The sequence below is a fragment of the Phyllostomus discolor genome, chromosome 13 (assembly GCF_004126475.2).
Source record: "Phyllostomus discolor isolate MPI-MPIP mPhyDis1 chromosome 13, mPhyDis1.pri.v3, whole genome shotgun sequence".
Taxonomy (NCBI): Eukaryota; Metazoa; Chordata; class Mammalia; order Chiroptera; family Phyllostomidae; genus Phyllostomus; species Phyllostomus discolor.
The window spans coordinates 21,330,247-21,346,551 of NC_040915.2; the positions used below are offsets into that span (position 1 = coordinate 21,330,247).

At 47.5% G+C, this 16,305-nt stretch overlaps 1 protein-coding gene across 1 annotated transcript; it reads right to left on the reverse strand.

Moving 5' to 3' along the window:
* Positions 1-3,303: 3,303 nt before the first annotated feature.
* Positions 3,304-12,401, reverse strand: RBM22 (RNA binding motif protein 22). The gene is made up of 11 exons (XM_028527863.2): positions 12,242-12,401; positions 11,775-11,828; positions 10,753-10,782; positions 9,988-10,120; positions 8,868-8,968; positions 8,596-8,768; positions 7,529-7,729; positions 6,427-6,591; positions 5,661-5,749; positions 5,116-5,247; positions 3,304-4,062 (listed from the first exon to the last, which is right to left on the reverse strand). The coding sequence occupies exons 1-11, from the start codon at positions 12,293-12,295 to the stop codon at positions 3,932-3,934; spliced, it is 1,263 nt and encodes a 420-aa protein (XP_028383664.1). The 5' UTR covers positions 12,296-12,401; the 3' UTR covers positions 3,304-3,931.
* Between the last annotated feature and the right edge of the window lie 3,904 nt (positions 12,402-16,305).

Sequence of the window (16,305 nt, forward strand, 5' to 3'; positions counted from 1 at the left end):
GTATATACCTAAAGAAATTGAAAACGCTAATTCAAAAAGATATATGCACCTTTATGTTCATTGCGGCATTATTTACAATAGTCAAGATATGGAGCAACCTAAGTGTCCATCAACAGACACATTATCAAAGAGGTGGTATGTATACACAATAGAATATATTCACTCATAAAAAAGAATGAAATCTTGTCATTTGTGACAATATGGGTAGACTGACCTAAAAGGTATTCTGCTAAGTGAAATAAGTCACATGGAGAAAGACAAAAACCATATGATTTCACTTATGTGTGGAGTCTTAAAAACAAAGTAAGTGAACAAACAAAAGGGAAACAAACTCATAGATACAGAGAAAAAACTATTGGTCACCAGACGGGAGGGGGGTTGGAAGGATGGGCAAAAAGGGTGAAAGGAATTTAGAAGTACAAATTGCCAGTTATAGAAATATTTGTATGGACATGAAATACAGCACAGGTAATATAGTCAATAATATTGTAATACCCTGGCTGGTGTAGCTCAGTGGATTGAGGGCTGGCCTGTGACCTGGAAGGTCACAGGTTTGATTCCCAGTCAAGGCACATGGCTGGGTTGTGGGTCAGGTCCCCAAATGGGGGGATGTGAAAGGCAATCAATCGATCTCACACATCTTTCCTTCTCTTTTTCCATTCCCTCCTCTTTCTCTAAAAATAAATAAAATCTTTAAAAAACTAATATTGTAATAACTATGTATGGTGCTGGATGGGTACTAGGCTCACCGGGGTGATCACTTCATGAGGTATATAAATGCCTAATCACTATGTTTTACACCTGAAACTAATATACATCAACTATAATTAAAAAATAAATTTTTAAAAAACAAAATGTGTCCCAGTCATATTAATAGCAGACAAAGTTAAGACTTTTGGACAAAAAGCATTACCGGATAAGGATACTTGCATAATGATAAACCCATAATCATAGTGAAAAATTTAACAATTTTTTCAATTATTGATCAGTTATCAAATAATGAGCAAGGGTGTAGAAAATTTGAACCATAAAATGAAAATGTAGAATCCTGCACCACCAAATTAGAGAATACTCATTATTTTCAACCACCTATGAGACATTTAAAAAAATAAACACAAAAGCTTTTCTGTATCAAAGGACACTGTCAAGAGAGTGAAAAGGCAACTCACAGGAGAGATTATAATGCAAAGGATAAAGTAATATCCATGAATCCATAGTGATATAAATAAATGACTCAATAACGAGGAAAAGAGACAAATCTTCCTCCACTCCTTCAGGAGGGGGAGTGTAACGCCCCCTCCCAAGGTTTGCAGACTGGGCTTGTCGACTGGCAAAGAACAGAGCAGGAGGAAGGAAAGCAGTGCCCTTACAAAGAAACCTGAAAGACACTCCCTTAACCGAGTGATGAAGCCAGAACCCTGGGGGCAGAGGTCACTGTACACTCGTCCTCTTTACCTCCACTTATTTTGGGTCACAGTGTCCCACTGTAACTTGGCATCCAAACACCGGTCACCTCGCACTCTTTGCCCCACAGGCAGGCACTGCCGTGCTTTAGTTGTTGTGCTGCTATTCCTTCTGAGCCTTCTCCACGAGGGAGCAGCTCAGAATGCTACAGGTAGGGGAGTGAGAAGGGTTAGGAGGTGACACAACATGGACCAGACACACACAGAGGTGAAGTGACATGCCCAAGGTCACACAGCTGGGAGGTGCTGAAGTGAGGATTCGAACTCAGGTAATCTGGCTCCAGAGTGTTTAAATTATTACTCCGTATAAACAAAAGTTTTTTCTTTTGTGATTAGATTTGACTGTTACTGGAGTAGCCCTAGTTGCTTTAACAGAACCACCCCTAGGTCTCAATGGCTTATTATGATGAAAGCCTTCCTATTAAAAGCCCCACCAAGGCGGTGAGGGAAGAGCCTAGGGTCCTCCAGTTGTATGACTGTCATCTTCCCAGACCGTCCTGCTCACATAGCCAGATGGGGGAAGAGCAAACAGGGCTGGGTGAGATGGTTGTACAACCCAGGCCTGGGAATGGCAAAGGCACCCCCAGCCCTGTGCTCTAGAGAAGGAAATGGAGTCTGGTAAGCAGCTGTGTGTTTGTGCGAAACAGATACCTAATCGGCTCACAGTTCTGATTTACTCAAGAAAGGCTGAGCATCTATTCTGCACTTCAACGTACACTGGCTTACGCTTTTCAAAAACCAGGGCAGTGTCAAAATTTAGAGTCTCTTCCTTCTCAAAAAGGCAAGGATATGTAATTGGGTGGTCATGCATTTGCGCGGGTGTGTATTCAAATTTGGCAATTATTCAAACATTATTGCTTCATATCTTATTCACAAATTGGCTAAAAATCTTTTACATCCTCAAAAGTAGACCAAAAACTCTCCCAAGTCCTACCCAAATGGTGCCAAAATATTAGAAAGTACCCTCTATTACTGAAATAAAATTTGTTTCTAGATTCTTAAATCTTTTTTTAAAGATTTTTATTTGTTTATTTTTAGAGAGGGAAGGGAGGAAGATAGAGAGAAACATCAATGTGCGGTTGCTGGGGGTCATGGCCTGCGACCCAGGCATGTACCCTGACTGGGAATCGAACCTGTGACACTTAGAATTCTTAAATCTTAAAAAAAAAAAAAAAAGGCACAATGAAACCTTCTAGAGGAAGAGTTCTCCATGAAACTACATGAGGGTGTTTGTTACATGGGGTGTCCATCCCATACACACAGATTTTAGATAAAAATGACACAGAATTGGCTTCGTAGATAAATTTCACCTGTTTCCTTTTAAAACAACTTTTCAAAGCTACCATTTATTGGCCGCCATGTGGCAGGCTGTGGGCCTTTTTATCACCTGAGTGAACAGAGGTGGAAATCAAGTCCAAGGCAAAAATTTACGTTTATATGTAACTTGTTTCTAACTCCCACTGACCTCGAGTTCAGCTACCAAAAGATGAAGAAAACAGAAATCTAGAAATAAATGGATGACATCTGGAAAACTGACCCGTTTTAATTTTTTTAAAAACAAACAAAAAAACACAACATCAAATTAATTTTACCATTTACAATTCAGTTACACCCAAGCATTCTAAGACCAAACAGAGTGGCCTGCCCAGAGGCGGGGAGTTGAACCCAGACACACGGGCGAGAGCCACACAGGGCGAGACCAGGGCTGAAGCCCCGCTGTGGGTCGCCGTCCTCCCCTCCCACGCACGCCGGTGCTTCCGCTTCACAGTCTGTTCAAGTGCTGTCCGGGAAGTTCTTCAAAACGATCTCATCCCAGACAGCAGGTTTCTTCAATGATGCACAACTCCGTGACGTCTGTTTCCATCCAATCGATAGGAACAAAAAGAATTTTTGTTTTCGTCCTTTCCGGTAGCGTGGAGAAGTGGGAGTGTCAGCCAGACCCCGCCGTGAGCGGGGCGGGCAGGGCGACCGGGCGGCGGGCTGCTGGTTTCCACGCGTCCGTCTCAGTCTCAGGCTGCGACTGCAGAGGGGTCAGGTCACACTCGCGCCACTACAGTGATTAGTACTGATCTTTTCTTAGACGATAAAAAGGAAAATACCCCAAGGGACATAAAAATGGTCAAAAGGTTTTTACCGCAGGTCAATTTTCCTTCCCCCCCAAAATACAAAATGCACACAGAGTTGGGAGGGTAACTCCGTTGGACATCCAATCCCCCCGCTGCTTGTTCCCCACTGGAGAGAGGGGAGCAGGCACTCAGTTTTATTAGTAATGAGAGTAGTAACCAGATGTGTTAATGGCAGCTTCTTTGAGGTCCAGCAATCAAATCATGGCTGTCGTTCTCCGACTGCCCACATCTGAACACATTCAGCTACCATGGAAACTACAAAGGAAGGAAAAATTCCAAGATTCGTTACTGGGATCCTGAGGCGCCCCGCCTTGCGCAGAGCCCCAGCGTGCTGACAGTGTGCTAGGGGCTGCCATGCTTCCCCGCGTGAGCGCCCATTCTCTGCGGGTCCTGAGAAGGGTAGTGGATTGGTCCCGGAGCCCTCATGAAAGGAGGAGGTGGTCCCATTGGGTGGAACATGTGCGGCCCAAAACCTGCAGGCGGGGGAGAAAAAATGCGTTAGGCTTGCGGTTCTCCTGACCGCCCTTCAAACCTCCGAATCTTCCTAAGGTCAATACCACTTATGTAAACCAAATGACAAGGGGCTTCGAGAAATGTCAGTTTATAAGACTTCTTTAGGAATGTCTCCCTGCATTACTTCCTTGGTTAGAGAAACCATTCCTCTCAGTCCAGATGAAAAGAAAACTCCACAGGACTCAAGGTACGTGCCGGCAGATCACCTGAGCCCCTGGTGGCTGTCATGCCACCCAGTCCTCCCAAAGTGGGACTCAGTCAGGATTTGGGAAGTGAGGGGGAGGTCAGGCAGACCCTGATTTGATGGAATCACATGATGGAAGACGCTGTCTTCCTTGGCCTCAATGATGCACACCAGAGCGGAGGGTGTTCAGAAGCCAGGACTTCCTCCAAGGAGCCCGGGAACGCTGCCACAGGAGCGCTGGCTCCTGGGACTCACGGACACTGGGGGCACTGTCACTGGCAGTTCTAGACAGCACTATACAAAGTGCCTGCTGGTCCTTGGACTGTTTCTTACTGGCTACCAACAAGGTCAAGACCATGAGCCAAATATAACTAATCACACCATCAAGTGCACTGTTTGGTTTGTCAGGTAATTTTTTGTAACAAGACTTTCTTAATTTACTTTCTGGCACAAGCTGCTTATCTTGTTGCAAACAGGCAACAACACTCTGTGAAACGACAAACGTCCACAGCCCTCGCCTTCAGCGCCGGTGCTCCAGGGTATCAGGACCGAGTCAGAACAGGAATGAACTGGCAACGTGTCTCTGCGACCCAGTAACCCCCATCCTGAGTTACACACACTCAGATCTCTAGGAAGCTGGCAACCTTCCCCCCCTCAGCAGGCCAGGAAGAGAAGGAAGTATCAGGTCAGATCAGATCTGCCCGAGGAGTTCTACGGGACAGACTCCCGGGATGTAGACTGTCAGACAGGACGGTGCGCTGTAGAGACAAAACCCTCCCAAGGACAGCCTGGGCTGGGTCAGACCAGCTACTCAGGACGGGGAAGTTACCTGGGGGTGGGGGCGGAGCAATGCCAGGGGGCGGAGGCAGGGCGATGTTCACCACAGCGGGAGGGCCGCTGGGGGGCAGGTTGAAGTAGTTGGCAGAGGCTTCTTCTTCTGCTGCGGGAGGGGGAGGAAGAGCTGGAGGAGAGAAAACAACCAACAGTCAGAGGGAAGACAACTGTGCAATGCTGTTTCTCGCCTTTTCCCGGTCTTTAAAGATTTATTTCTATAAAGTTTTTCTCACAGATTTGTTTTTAAAAGCTTTTGTTTATTTTTAGAGAGATGGGCAGGGAGGGAAAGAAAGACCAATGTGTGGTCGCCTGTCACATACCCCCAACCGGGGCATGTGCCCCGACCAGGAATTGAACTGGTGACCCTTGGCTTTGCACGGAACGACGCCCAGCCACCTGAGCCACAGCAGCCAGGGCTCCACAGCCTTGAAACCTGAAGTTCCTCCCGGGAGCCAGGGACCCGGGTCCAACACCCGAGGACCATCAGCGCGGTCTGGGCACCCGACGCCAGCAAGCCACCACACAGGCAGCCGTACTCACCTCCCGGCAGGCCTGGAACGGGCTCCAGCTTGATCCCCGACTCCGTGGTTCCGTCCTTCTCTTTCTCTTTTCCTCTGGCTGCCTGGGACCTGGGACACAGACACAGGACATCGGCACTCTGTCCCTCCTCCCACACCTCTACTTCTCAGGCTTCCTAGTCACATGGAGTTGCCTCCTCTTCCGCACCCTTCCTCCTTAAATGCCACAGTGCAGAGTAGATGAGAGCAAAGCTTCTGAAGCCAGAAAGACCTGGGTTCAAACTTTGTAAGAACTGCTGTGAGGAGGAGAAGAGGCCGCCTCCGTGTGTCCAGCACAGAGGCTGATCAGCAACAGGAAGCACGCCCCGCGGGTCCCTGCTGCCGTTAGCGATCTTCTCCCTGGTCCCCAGCTGGAAACATGCTGCCCCTTTGAACTTCAGGGAATTTCAGTACTATCACATTAGCTATCCTTCTCCACTGGACAGTCAGCCTGCAGAGGACAGAGCCTGGGTCTAATTCACTCTGTGAACCCCCAAATCCACCTTTCAGGCCGCAGCACAACACTTGGCCAAAGGGCCGGTCACAGAGAACAGAGCCCTCGGAGAAGATCACCACGCCCAACACCTGAACAAACTCCCTAACCAGGATGATCCCGACCCACACAGGAATGACCGTTAGAGAATTAAAAACTCTTTTCAGTCTATTCACCAGAGGCTTATAGCCCCAGGTAATGAAACAGTTTTCTTGAAAATCTCAAAGGTGTTTTTTAAAAAACGGTCCATTCTCACCTTCCCCACTTCACGTTGAGTCTGCGGCCGTTGACAATGAGCTTGTTGAAGGACTTCTCCGCGGCCACCTCCGCGGCCTGCCTCGTGGCGAACTGGATGAAGGCGCACTGCTGTCTCTGCACCACGGTGATCGTCCGGATCTCCCCGAACTGGTAGAAGTGGTTTCTGGAGGGGCGCAGGCAGACAGCACCGAGCGTCAGCAACACCCAGCCCTTCCCGGGAGGCCGACAGGTCACCACTGACTCTCCCACCAGCTCGGCACAAGGAACATGGCCCCGTGGTTATCTGCCCAGCCCCCCCCAGGGGACCCCCAACACTTTACTGAGGGAGCTACACACTGAGAGGCGAAGTAAAATAATGAGCAAGTAAAGGTTAGAGCATCTCAGGGTTTTCCCGTGGAGAAAAGGGGGCCCTGGTAAGATATTTAAGGACCCTAAACCCCAGATAAGGGGCTGGCCAAATACAGCCCCCATGGCCCATGTACTACGAATGTTTAAAAAAAACTTAAAGGTTGTTAAGAAAGGGGAGACGGGAAGAAGTCTGCCACCCTCTGGGGACTGCCTAGCTCACGGAGTCTGGGTTTGGTGGAGACAGGCTGCCAAGGGCTGGCTATAAACTCAGAGGAGCTCCTTCTCTCTCTGGAGGAGGCACCCCCACTTCTGCCGAGCTGCCTCATCTAGCTGACCAAAACACAAGCCAAGAATCATACAAACTTACCAAATGCCAATCTCTTTAAAAAGCCAACAATTCAAACCACATGAGTCTTATAATTGCAAAGCTCCCCCTCCCTTACATAATTAAGCCTACTTGGATGTGTGCCCTATTCTAAAAACTGATTGGCTATTAGGCCAAACAGAATCCCATGTAATCACCACCATATGCAAGCAAGTATGGAATAAGCACTACTGATGAACATTTCTACTTTGGCATCACAGAGAACAATTTTATAAAACTTCTGGTCAGCATATTTACTGACTACAGACTGGCTAAAGAAAAAAATGTATTTTGTAAAGGACTATCTTGCTTGCCTGCTTTTTGCCCCCCCCAAATTATTCCAGGGCAGTTAAAGACAAAAAGTGCTCATAAAATTCTACCCACAGACCTTAGATCTGTCTCAGTAATGGTGTCACCCAGACCACCAACGTAAAGCGTGGTGATGGTCTTGTCCTCTGGCGGGTCCAGGCGGGGCATCGTGGAAGCCCGCTTCAGAAGCTTATCTGCCACAGGGTCATTGATTCCGTAATATCGGTCTTTAATGTTCTGATCGGCAAGGGGGTCATCCGGATCTGTAGGCTTCTCATGTCTACGGTTCAAGAAAGAACAATGTCCAAAGGTGAAACAAACAAATTTATAGGTATCACCCAAGAGCAGCTACATAAGTCCCAAATACATAGCCTGAAACACGTCTAAACTAAAACCTTGGTCGTACCAAAACATAATGATCAAAATAGCTAATATCAAGTGATTTACTGCAGCCCAAGCACTTGACAGCCTCCTAAGAGCCATTTTGATGGTCATCAAGGGTGACAGAGTTTCCTTACACAGAAATGCTTTGGGGCAATGCACCTCCATTTGGGGGTGCCCTTTATTTAAAGGGCAACCAAAACAGTGTTCGCCCTCTCTAGGCCACTGGTTCTTAAAGTATCTGGGGTCTTGTATCCCACTGAGAGTCTGATTAAAGCTGTAACCCAGCCCTAGAAGAGCCCCAGGAAATGGAAGTTTTTTTTGGCAGGGCCGGGGATGACCAACCCAAGGTAAGAGCCCTTAATCCAGACGTGGGGCAGTGCAACTGACACACACTCGCACACCCTCGGATGCCTGACCTGAACTGACCTCAGCTACATGCTGTGATTCGAGCCAGTGACACCACGACAGTGAGGACTTGTGTGTCAGGTAGAAACCCTCAGGGTCAACGTCCGTGGCACACAGCACAGCAGTTTAGCTTCCCGAGGCTCAGTCATAAGTAAAAGTTCCGTTACATGTAAACACGACAACTTAATCAAGCATTTGATTAAGCATTAGATTTAACAGTCTTAAGACATGAGCTATTCCATACTACTTGTATAAACTTTTAGACTTTAAAGCAGAAATAGTTCAAGCTACCACCTCCTACTTCTTAGGTGACTCATCATCTGAAAGCCAACGCTGAACACGCACTGCGGCGCCTACCTGTACGGACACTCCTCTCCTCTCTTACACTCCCCCTTCACCCAGAAGGAGCAGATGTGGGGCCGGTTCCTTTTGTAGTAGGGGGTGGTCCGGGCCAGCTTGAGCAGCATGTCACTGGTGGACGTGGCTTTCCCCAGCATGCCAACGGGCCGTGTTCCATCCGAGTTGGAAATCTGCGCAGGGTGGCAAAGTCACAAGATAAGTTATGTCAACTGTGTCAGCCCACTAGTTCTCTTATCCAATGTGAGGCCGTGTCAAGGAAGCAGCCGTACCTCCCTCTCCATGTTCTGCGTGTAATACTCTTTGTTGACGTCGGACTTCGGCATGTCGTCCTTGAAGGACAGCCCCGCGTCACGAACCTGGATGGGCAGGCCTGGCACGAAGGAAGGGGGGAAACACTCAGGCGTATTTTTAAATACTACTAATTATACGTACAGAATACAGTCTCATCCCTTCCTTCTCCCCTTTCTTGTTTGGTACCAAAGGCCTTACTGTATTTTTACTTAAAATCTTTAGCACCATCAGACAAATACTGCTACAGAGCATTCTAAGAAGCTGTTCTAATTCCTGAGCTGTCATGATTTTGAAACAAATGTTTTAGAAAATCTTTTAGATGAACAGACTTTGGGAACAGTCACACTTGACCTGTAAATTAATAACATATCCAGCTTTTATTACAACACCACTGATTTAAAGTAATCATGAAAAGTGGTTAATTTTTCGGCTGGTCCTACAGGTCCTCTGGACAGTCACGGTCAAGTACGGGTCATTATAGTCTAGAACCAGAACACCTCCTTAACAACATATAAATAATATGTGACCAGGACTCTGAGAAGCAGAGTCACTTTCTGAATTTAACATTCACAAACTCCTATTTTCCTCTTTCCTTTTATTGTATAGTCGAAACTTTTGTTGAAAAACTATTTTCTCATAAAGAAGTCACCTTCAGTTAAAAAATAAAGCAGTTACTCTGAAACAGTAGCAGTACATCAGGCCTAACAATAACACGGCTGAGACAAAAACCTGAAGCACAATTAGCCTACGAGCTTCTGGCAGGGGACTGTGGGGAAAGGCTCTGGGTCTGGAAAGAAGCCCAAGGCAAGGAAATTACCGACAACAGGACAGTGCCTTTTCCTGCGTGGGCTACAGGGATGTACCTGAGGGAGTCTTGGGCCGGTTCTAATCAATTCCCAACTTTTTCTTAAGTTCCTACTGTGGTTCAGGAGGACTCTAGGATGCCCTAACCTGGTTCTCCTACTAGGAAAAGCAGAGCGCAGCAGACCTTCTGAAGTGGGGCTAAAACTGAGGTAGGGCAGACACGGGAGACAGAAGGACTGGCTGCCTGTCTGGGGTGCCCGACACTTGCGGGTCTACTCGACCCAGCAGACATACCGTACTCCAGATCCAAAAGGCAGGTCTGACACACATTCTTCAGTTTACTGCAGGTCTGGCACACTTCGGTCTTCTTGAAGCGCATGCGGACGCCGGGACACCAGCGGAACACTGTGAACGGCCTGGCACAGATCTTTAACATAAAATAAGCCACAAGGGGTGAACGGTCCCGACCCGGACACTCAATCCAGGAGACCCAACAGCAAGGGGAGAACTCAGAGGAAGGATCTCCAAATCCAGGGCTTGTTTACAAGAGACCTTCACAATCATTTAGTCTAACCACCATCTGATATTTCAAACATTTCTGTAACACCCTGCCGAAGTAGTAAGAAATTCACATAGTACAGAAATGAAATACTCAAAAGTCAAAGTCCTCTCCACCCCAGAGGTAACCACCATTAATAATCTGACCTGTAATCTTTTCGGGGTGGGGGATGGAGAGTGTCACATGCTCCTCTGAGAATCTTATGACAGCCGTGAGCTTCCTCCTCAGCGAAAATTCTCGTGTGTACAGTCGATCAACGCTTGTTATACAACCTCAGGGTGTTCGAAGCCCACCCACAGACACCAGGTTAAGAATCCCTACATTAAAGGGCTCCTCTTCTCCACTCACACACGAACTAGTCAATGAGTATATAAATGATCCATGAAAGTTGTGTCGCACTGACTTTTACTGGAGGACCCCAAAGCCCGCAAGCTGAGGGCTAATTTGGTAGAAAAATGGAAAATAAAATGAAATCATTACTCTTTAACAGATATACTTACTTTGCATTCTTTCCCATACTTTTCTTTGGTCTGAAATAGAACAGAAACAGAAAAGAACTAAAGTTCCAAGAAAAAAAAAAAGACCAGATGTCTGCTTCCTTCCCAAATACAACCCAGGAAATGTGTGTGGAGATCCCCGGCATTTGAAAGCGGGGTAGAGGAAAAACACTTTGGGGCGATGTACAGTATATACTCAAATCACCTACTACGAGTTGTAATCTCCTAAGAGTCTCATGGATCTAACACCAGGTAAGCACGTGTGTTTCCACAGCCACAGCTCCTAGGTTCGCTACTGTCTCCCAAGTTCTCTCCCAAGGACTGAAATGCCTAAGTTTCCACAGTCCCCCAGTCAGAAAGGATGTAGCTGTGGCCAGCCCATTTTACAAAGGTCAGTCACAAGGTAACCATCACAGATTGCGCTGATACCCTTCCTCCACACAGTAAATGTTCCCTTCCCACAGGCTATTTAACATTTTGAATGCATCAATATACCAACACCTGAGGCAGATCAAAATACAGTCCTGATCTAATTACTGATTGTTAATGGTCACTAATTTTACCCTTATTTATAACAATAGGGGCCACAGCCACCTTATATTAAAGAGAAAGACAAGGTGCAGCGGCCAAAAGCTATTTCATTAAGAGTCAGGAAACCTAGCTATAGTCCTGGTTCTCCTTCTAACGTGCTAAGGTCCCTGGAGTGAGAATATCTGAATTTAAATCCCAGCTCCACTCACTACTTGTTATATGAAAAGACGTAAAACTCAAGTTTCTAGTTAATCGATCTCCCACGTAAATGCTTGACAAATCCAAGCTATTATTATGGCTCCTACATCACAGGACTGTTGCTGACTTCCAAAGTGTCAGATTAAGCACGACAGTCCCTTGCAAACTGTCCTAGGCTTTGGGTCAGTAGAGAAGCATTGTTACTTCTGGCTGGCTAAGGGGCGCGCTTCACGGACAGTGCAAGAACCACCACGTTGACAATATGAGTAATTCCCGCTTCACACACGATCACTCACCATTCGGATATATGGGTTTTCTCCAAGACACGTCTGGCACAGAATGGGGAAATCCTGGTGAAGTTGGAAAATCTGGTTGAGAACCAGGCTCCGAGGACCTTGCGATCTCAGCCCCACTCTTGGGTAACGGGAGGGGGGGGGGTGGGGATCAGTGCGAGGAGGGAGGTGGGGAACAGGGCAGGAACCGCGGTCCAGCACGGGTCCGGTCGCGGGAGAGGGAGCTGTCTGCTCTTCCGGCGGGAGAGGAGACCGGCACAAAAAGAGCGGAGGGGGACGCCACGGAAAGGGGGCTGGGCTCGGACCCTGGCTAAGCCCCCTCCCTCCAGCCTCCGGCTCAGGCCTCGCTAGGCCGCGGCGCTGGCTCCTCGCCGGGGTCCCCTCGGCTTCGCTGCAGCCCCGGCCGTGCCCACCCGCAGGAGGCCCGGCGTCGGCGCCCCTCTCCGTCCCGCTCCGGCGGGCACACTCACCGCATCCTCCCAGTTCTGCCTGTTGTAGGTGTTGGAACCCAGAGAGGTCGCCATCTTGAGAGCGTCCGGGGGCAGCGGAAGCTTCCGAGAGCGGACCGGACCGCCACAATCCCGTCAGGCCCGGGGCTGCTTCCCGGCCTGTTACGTCTTATTCGTGCGTCTCGTGCGGCCCCGGGGCGGGGCCCTGCGCGCCCCGGGCCCTGCGCCCCTGGACGTCGCGCGCCCGGCAAGTCTTCGCTGTACGTTTGGAATCGTAGTGTATTCAACTTTCGTGCTTCTTCTGAGTTGGTCCCTGGTTGGGATGAAGACCCCCAAGTACATCTGATTTACTTAAAAATAGAGTGAAAGAGTAAAGGAACATGAAATGAATGAGGGGGTGGGGTTAAAGCCTCGTTAGCTCCTACTGAGCGCTCACTAGGGCGGAGCGTCTTGCTGTGCCAGTATCTTATTTAATTCTCACAGTAACTTGCTGGGCTGCCTGAGTTAGCAAGCAAGGAACAGAATGTCCATCCCCGGCTGGTGTAGCTCAGTGGATTGAGTGCGGGCTGTAAACCAAAGGGTCGCCGGTTCAATTCCGTCCCAGTCAGGGCACATGCCTGGGTTGTGGGCCAGGTCCCCAGTGGGGGGCACGCAAGAGGCAACCACACATTGATGTTTCTCTCTCTTTCTCCTTCCCTTCCTTATCTCTAAGAGTAAATAAATATTTTTAAAAAGTCGAATTAAATTTGAATTTCACATACCAAACCATGTTTTAGTACAGATATTTCCAGACATATTTATACTAAAATTGTTACCAAACAGCGATTGGCGTCCTGCTGCCCACCACCACCACCCTGTAGGCAACAATCCATAGGCAAAGGTTTGGTGATAAGGAGTCTTTTTTAATAAAGCTTCGGGATTTTGGAACAATAGCTTTCCACTTGCATAAGTCACTTAAGCCTATCAATCTACCAACTAATGCTAATCTCTTTAACTCATTATTACAGCTTTATTCACTTAAACCTATCAATTAAGGCTAAACTCTTAACACCTGAGTTCTCCTAGCATTCTCCTGTTTTTAGTTATTTCTATAGGGTTCATTTACAAACTAAAGCAACGTGAGATACAAAAGTTAACATAATTTTGGAAGAATGGCAGGCTTCTGCTTCAGACCTGGTCCCCTCTAGAACACCCAAACAATAAACCTGCCGCCCTCTGCCAGGCCAGCCCCGCCCCATCCTAGGCTGTGCGGGGAGTTCCCTACCATCCAAAACACGGTCTGTCAGTTGAGAAACGAAGGCAGCTGCTGCACATCATCCAGGCATCTGCGAGGAAGATGAGCCCAGGAGTCAGATGCTCTCTGGAGCCATCAGCTTCTCAGCCAATCCCATCCTAGACTATTTACCATTGCCTCGCAAACTCCTCCTGAGGCCCCTCCCTACTTCTCTGCAGTGGTCTGATCAGATCTCTCTGCATCAACAGTACTGTTCTTACAACTTCAGAAATGAAGTGTCTTAGGGATCAATACAGGCATTGCTATATCGTTTTGGGGAGCAAGTTATAGCCACTTTGCCAATATTTTATGAGTTTCAAGCATTCTGGTGCCAACTTTATAGTTTTTGACATATCTGACCATCAAACTACCTTAAACATTTGTCCCCGAATTTTTAAAAGTGAGGTTTATTTAAATATAGTTTCTGTACAGTGTACCTTCTAGTTGTACAGTTAGGAAGTCTTACATACATTCACCATGAAGGTAGACTAGCTACATGCCAAGGTGTCCCCTCGTGCCCAAGTCAATCCACTTGTCCCCACACACATTGTCAGAGGCCAACCCCTGGTGTGGCTTCTGTCCCCATAGTTTTGCCTTTCCCAGAATGTCCTAAGTGGAATCCTATATAGCTTTTGGGGTCTTCTTTTCCTTAAAATATTGTATCTGAGATTCACCATACTGTTACATGTATCAGTAATTTGTTCCTTTTTACTGCTGAGAATTCCATTGAACGGATGTACCAGGAGTTTAAAAAAAAACCCATTTGCCAGTTGATAGACATTGGAGTTGTTCCAGATTTCCCTGAATGTAAGTACACCCATTATAAACATTCATATACAGGTTGTATGGATGTAGGTTTTCATTTGTAAATACCTAGGGGTGAGATTCTTTGGTCATGTGGTAAATATGTATTTTTCTGTACGAGAAAGTGCTTGGGTTTATCTGTGCTTCCTCAATCTGTGGTTTGTCTTTCATTATATTTTGAAAACTGTTGGATGTCATCTATTCAGCTATTCTTCTGCCTAGTTTCTTCTCCATCTGGAACTCCAATTACACACAGCAGACCCTTCGGTAGCTACTCTCCCACAGGTCTTGAACGCTTTGTTGCTGTTTCACTCTTGGTAGGGGGGTTCTGTTTGAATCATATCTATTGACCCATCTCCAAGTTCCCTAGTTATTCTTCAGCTATGGCAAGTCTACCATATCTAGAAGATATTCTTCATCTCTGATCTTGTGGGGTTTTTTCCAATTTGTCTTACATAGTTTCTGTCTTTGCTGAACTCTGCTCACACATATTGTCAACTAGACCCTTCGACTTGTTCATCAGAGTTGAAGTCCCTGTTTGATAGTTCCTGCATCTGAATCATACCTGCCCATGGTTTCGTTGTCAGTGAAAAACGGGTTGGTTTTTCTTTGTGTATCTTTTTTTTTTCTTGATTGCCAGTCAGTGCTTACATAATAGTAGCGATTGGATAAATAGTAGTGATGCTTGGAAATGGACAAGCGTCTTCTGTTGTCAGGCTGTGTGCGGTTTGGTCCATCTAGTCAGGAATTGAGCTGGGTTGGGGTTTTGTTGTTGCTATGGTTGCCTTGAATGTCCCACAGCTTTCACCCTCCAGCATTATTTTGTGCTTTAGGTTGGAACTGAAGAACTTTTCCCGACTGTTCATATTTCTTCCTCAGCGTCCAACTGTCCGGCATACCTGCACCATGGCAGCCAGTCTCTGCCCCACCTTGCCCCCAGGAGCTGATGTTTGTTCCTAGCAGCTTGCTAGGTGGGTGGTTGGGGGAGCGGTCAGAGTTGGTTTTTTGTTGTTGCTGTTGTTGTAATTCAGCCTCAGTCTTTAATACATTCCTTGAGGACAGGTTTTGGGAACCGGTCTTTTCTTGGTGTGGCAGCTGCTCTTCTCTGTGGCAGCCAAAGCCTGACTTGTAGGGGCAGCTGGTCTCGTGCAGCAGTTTGCTGCCCTTCCTGTAGTGGTAGATCTCGAATGGAATTGGTACAGCATCCTGGGGCTCAGGGCTGCATCTTGTCGCTCCCAAGGTTGAGGCTTTTTCTTAGCTCACTCCAGCAGCAATGAGAGACTGGCTTTGCTCCTCCCCCAGTGGCTTAGGCCTGTTTGCTCCTTAGGAGAGAGGGGCCTGGGCAGGGCGGGGCAAGGCCTCATGCCTTCCCAGAAGTGGCAGCAGATCCCTCCCGCAGGCCTTGGAACCCAAGAAGGCTCAGTAGCACTGGGGCACCGCTCCCTGTCCCCGCGGGTCTTTCTTGTGGACACCTGGTGGACGTGGTGAGTGCATGCAGGTTCAGTGTCTGAAGCTCTTAGGGGTCCGTCCTGCCACGTTAGCCCAAAGTTGGCCTTGAACAATTCCTCACTATTTTAGTTGATTTCCTCTTACCTGCTCAGGCGGCAGCTGACACTTCCGCCTCCCATGCTCTGCTACACAGGTGAGCCAGCCTGCAGGGCTGCCCTCTCTCCCGAGGGGTCTGTCCTCCTCAAGACTCAGCGTTTGACTGCTCTGCCACTGCTCTGCTCCCACGGCCCCAATAAAGCCTATTTTTGTCATCTATCCACCTTCACTTTTTTTTAGGGGCGGGGTGACACTTTCCAGGTTTCTGCATCATAGGCAGCAGTCCCTCTTATTTTACAAGGAAACTTTGATCACTTCTGTAAATAGAGAATTAGTGTCACATTTAGATGTAGCCTTAAAAACAAGTACAAGAAAATGAAACATGTTTTTAGTAAATAGCTACTGTCGTCTGCCAAAGGCTCAGCCAGAAGGCTGTTAAAAAAAGAGAATGAGTGTTAGATGT

Coding starts and splice junctions, on each gene's coding strand:
- RBM22 (XM_028527863.2), bottom strand. CDS start 12,295: ATGGCGACCTCTCTGGGTTCCAACACCTACAACAGGCAGAACTGGGAG. Junction 6,592..7,528: donor ATTACTGAGACAGATCTAAG/GTCTGTGGGTAG, acceptor GCGCCCCTCCAG/AAACCACTTCTACCAGTTCG. Junction 5,750..6,426: donor CTCAACGTGAAGTGGGGAAG/GTGAGAATGGAC, acceptor TCTGTGTCCCAG/GTCCCAGGCAGCCAGAGGAA.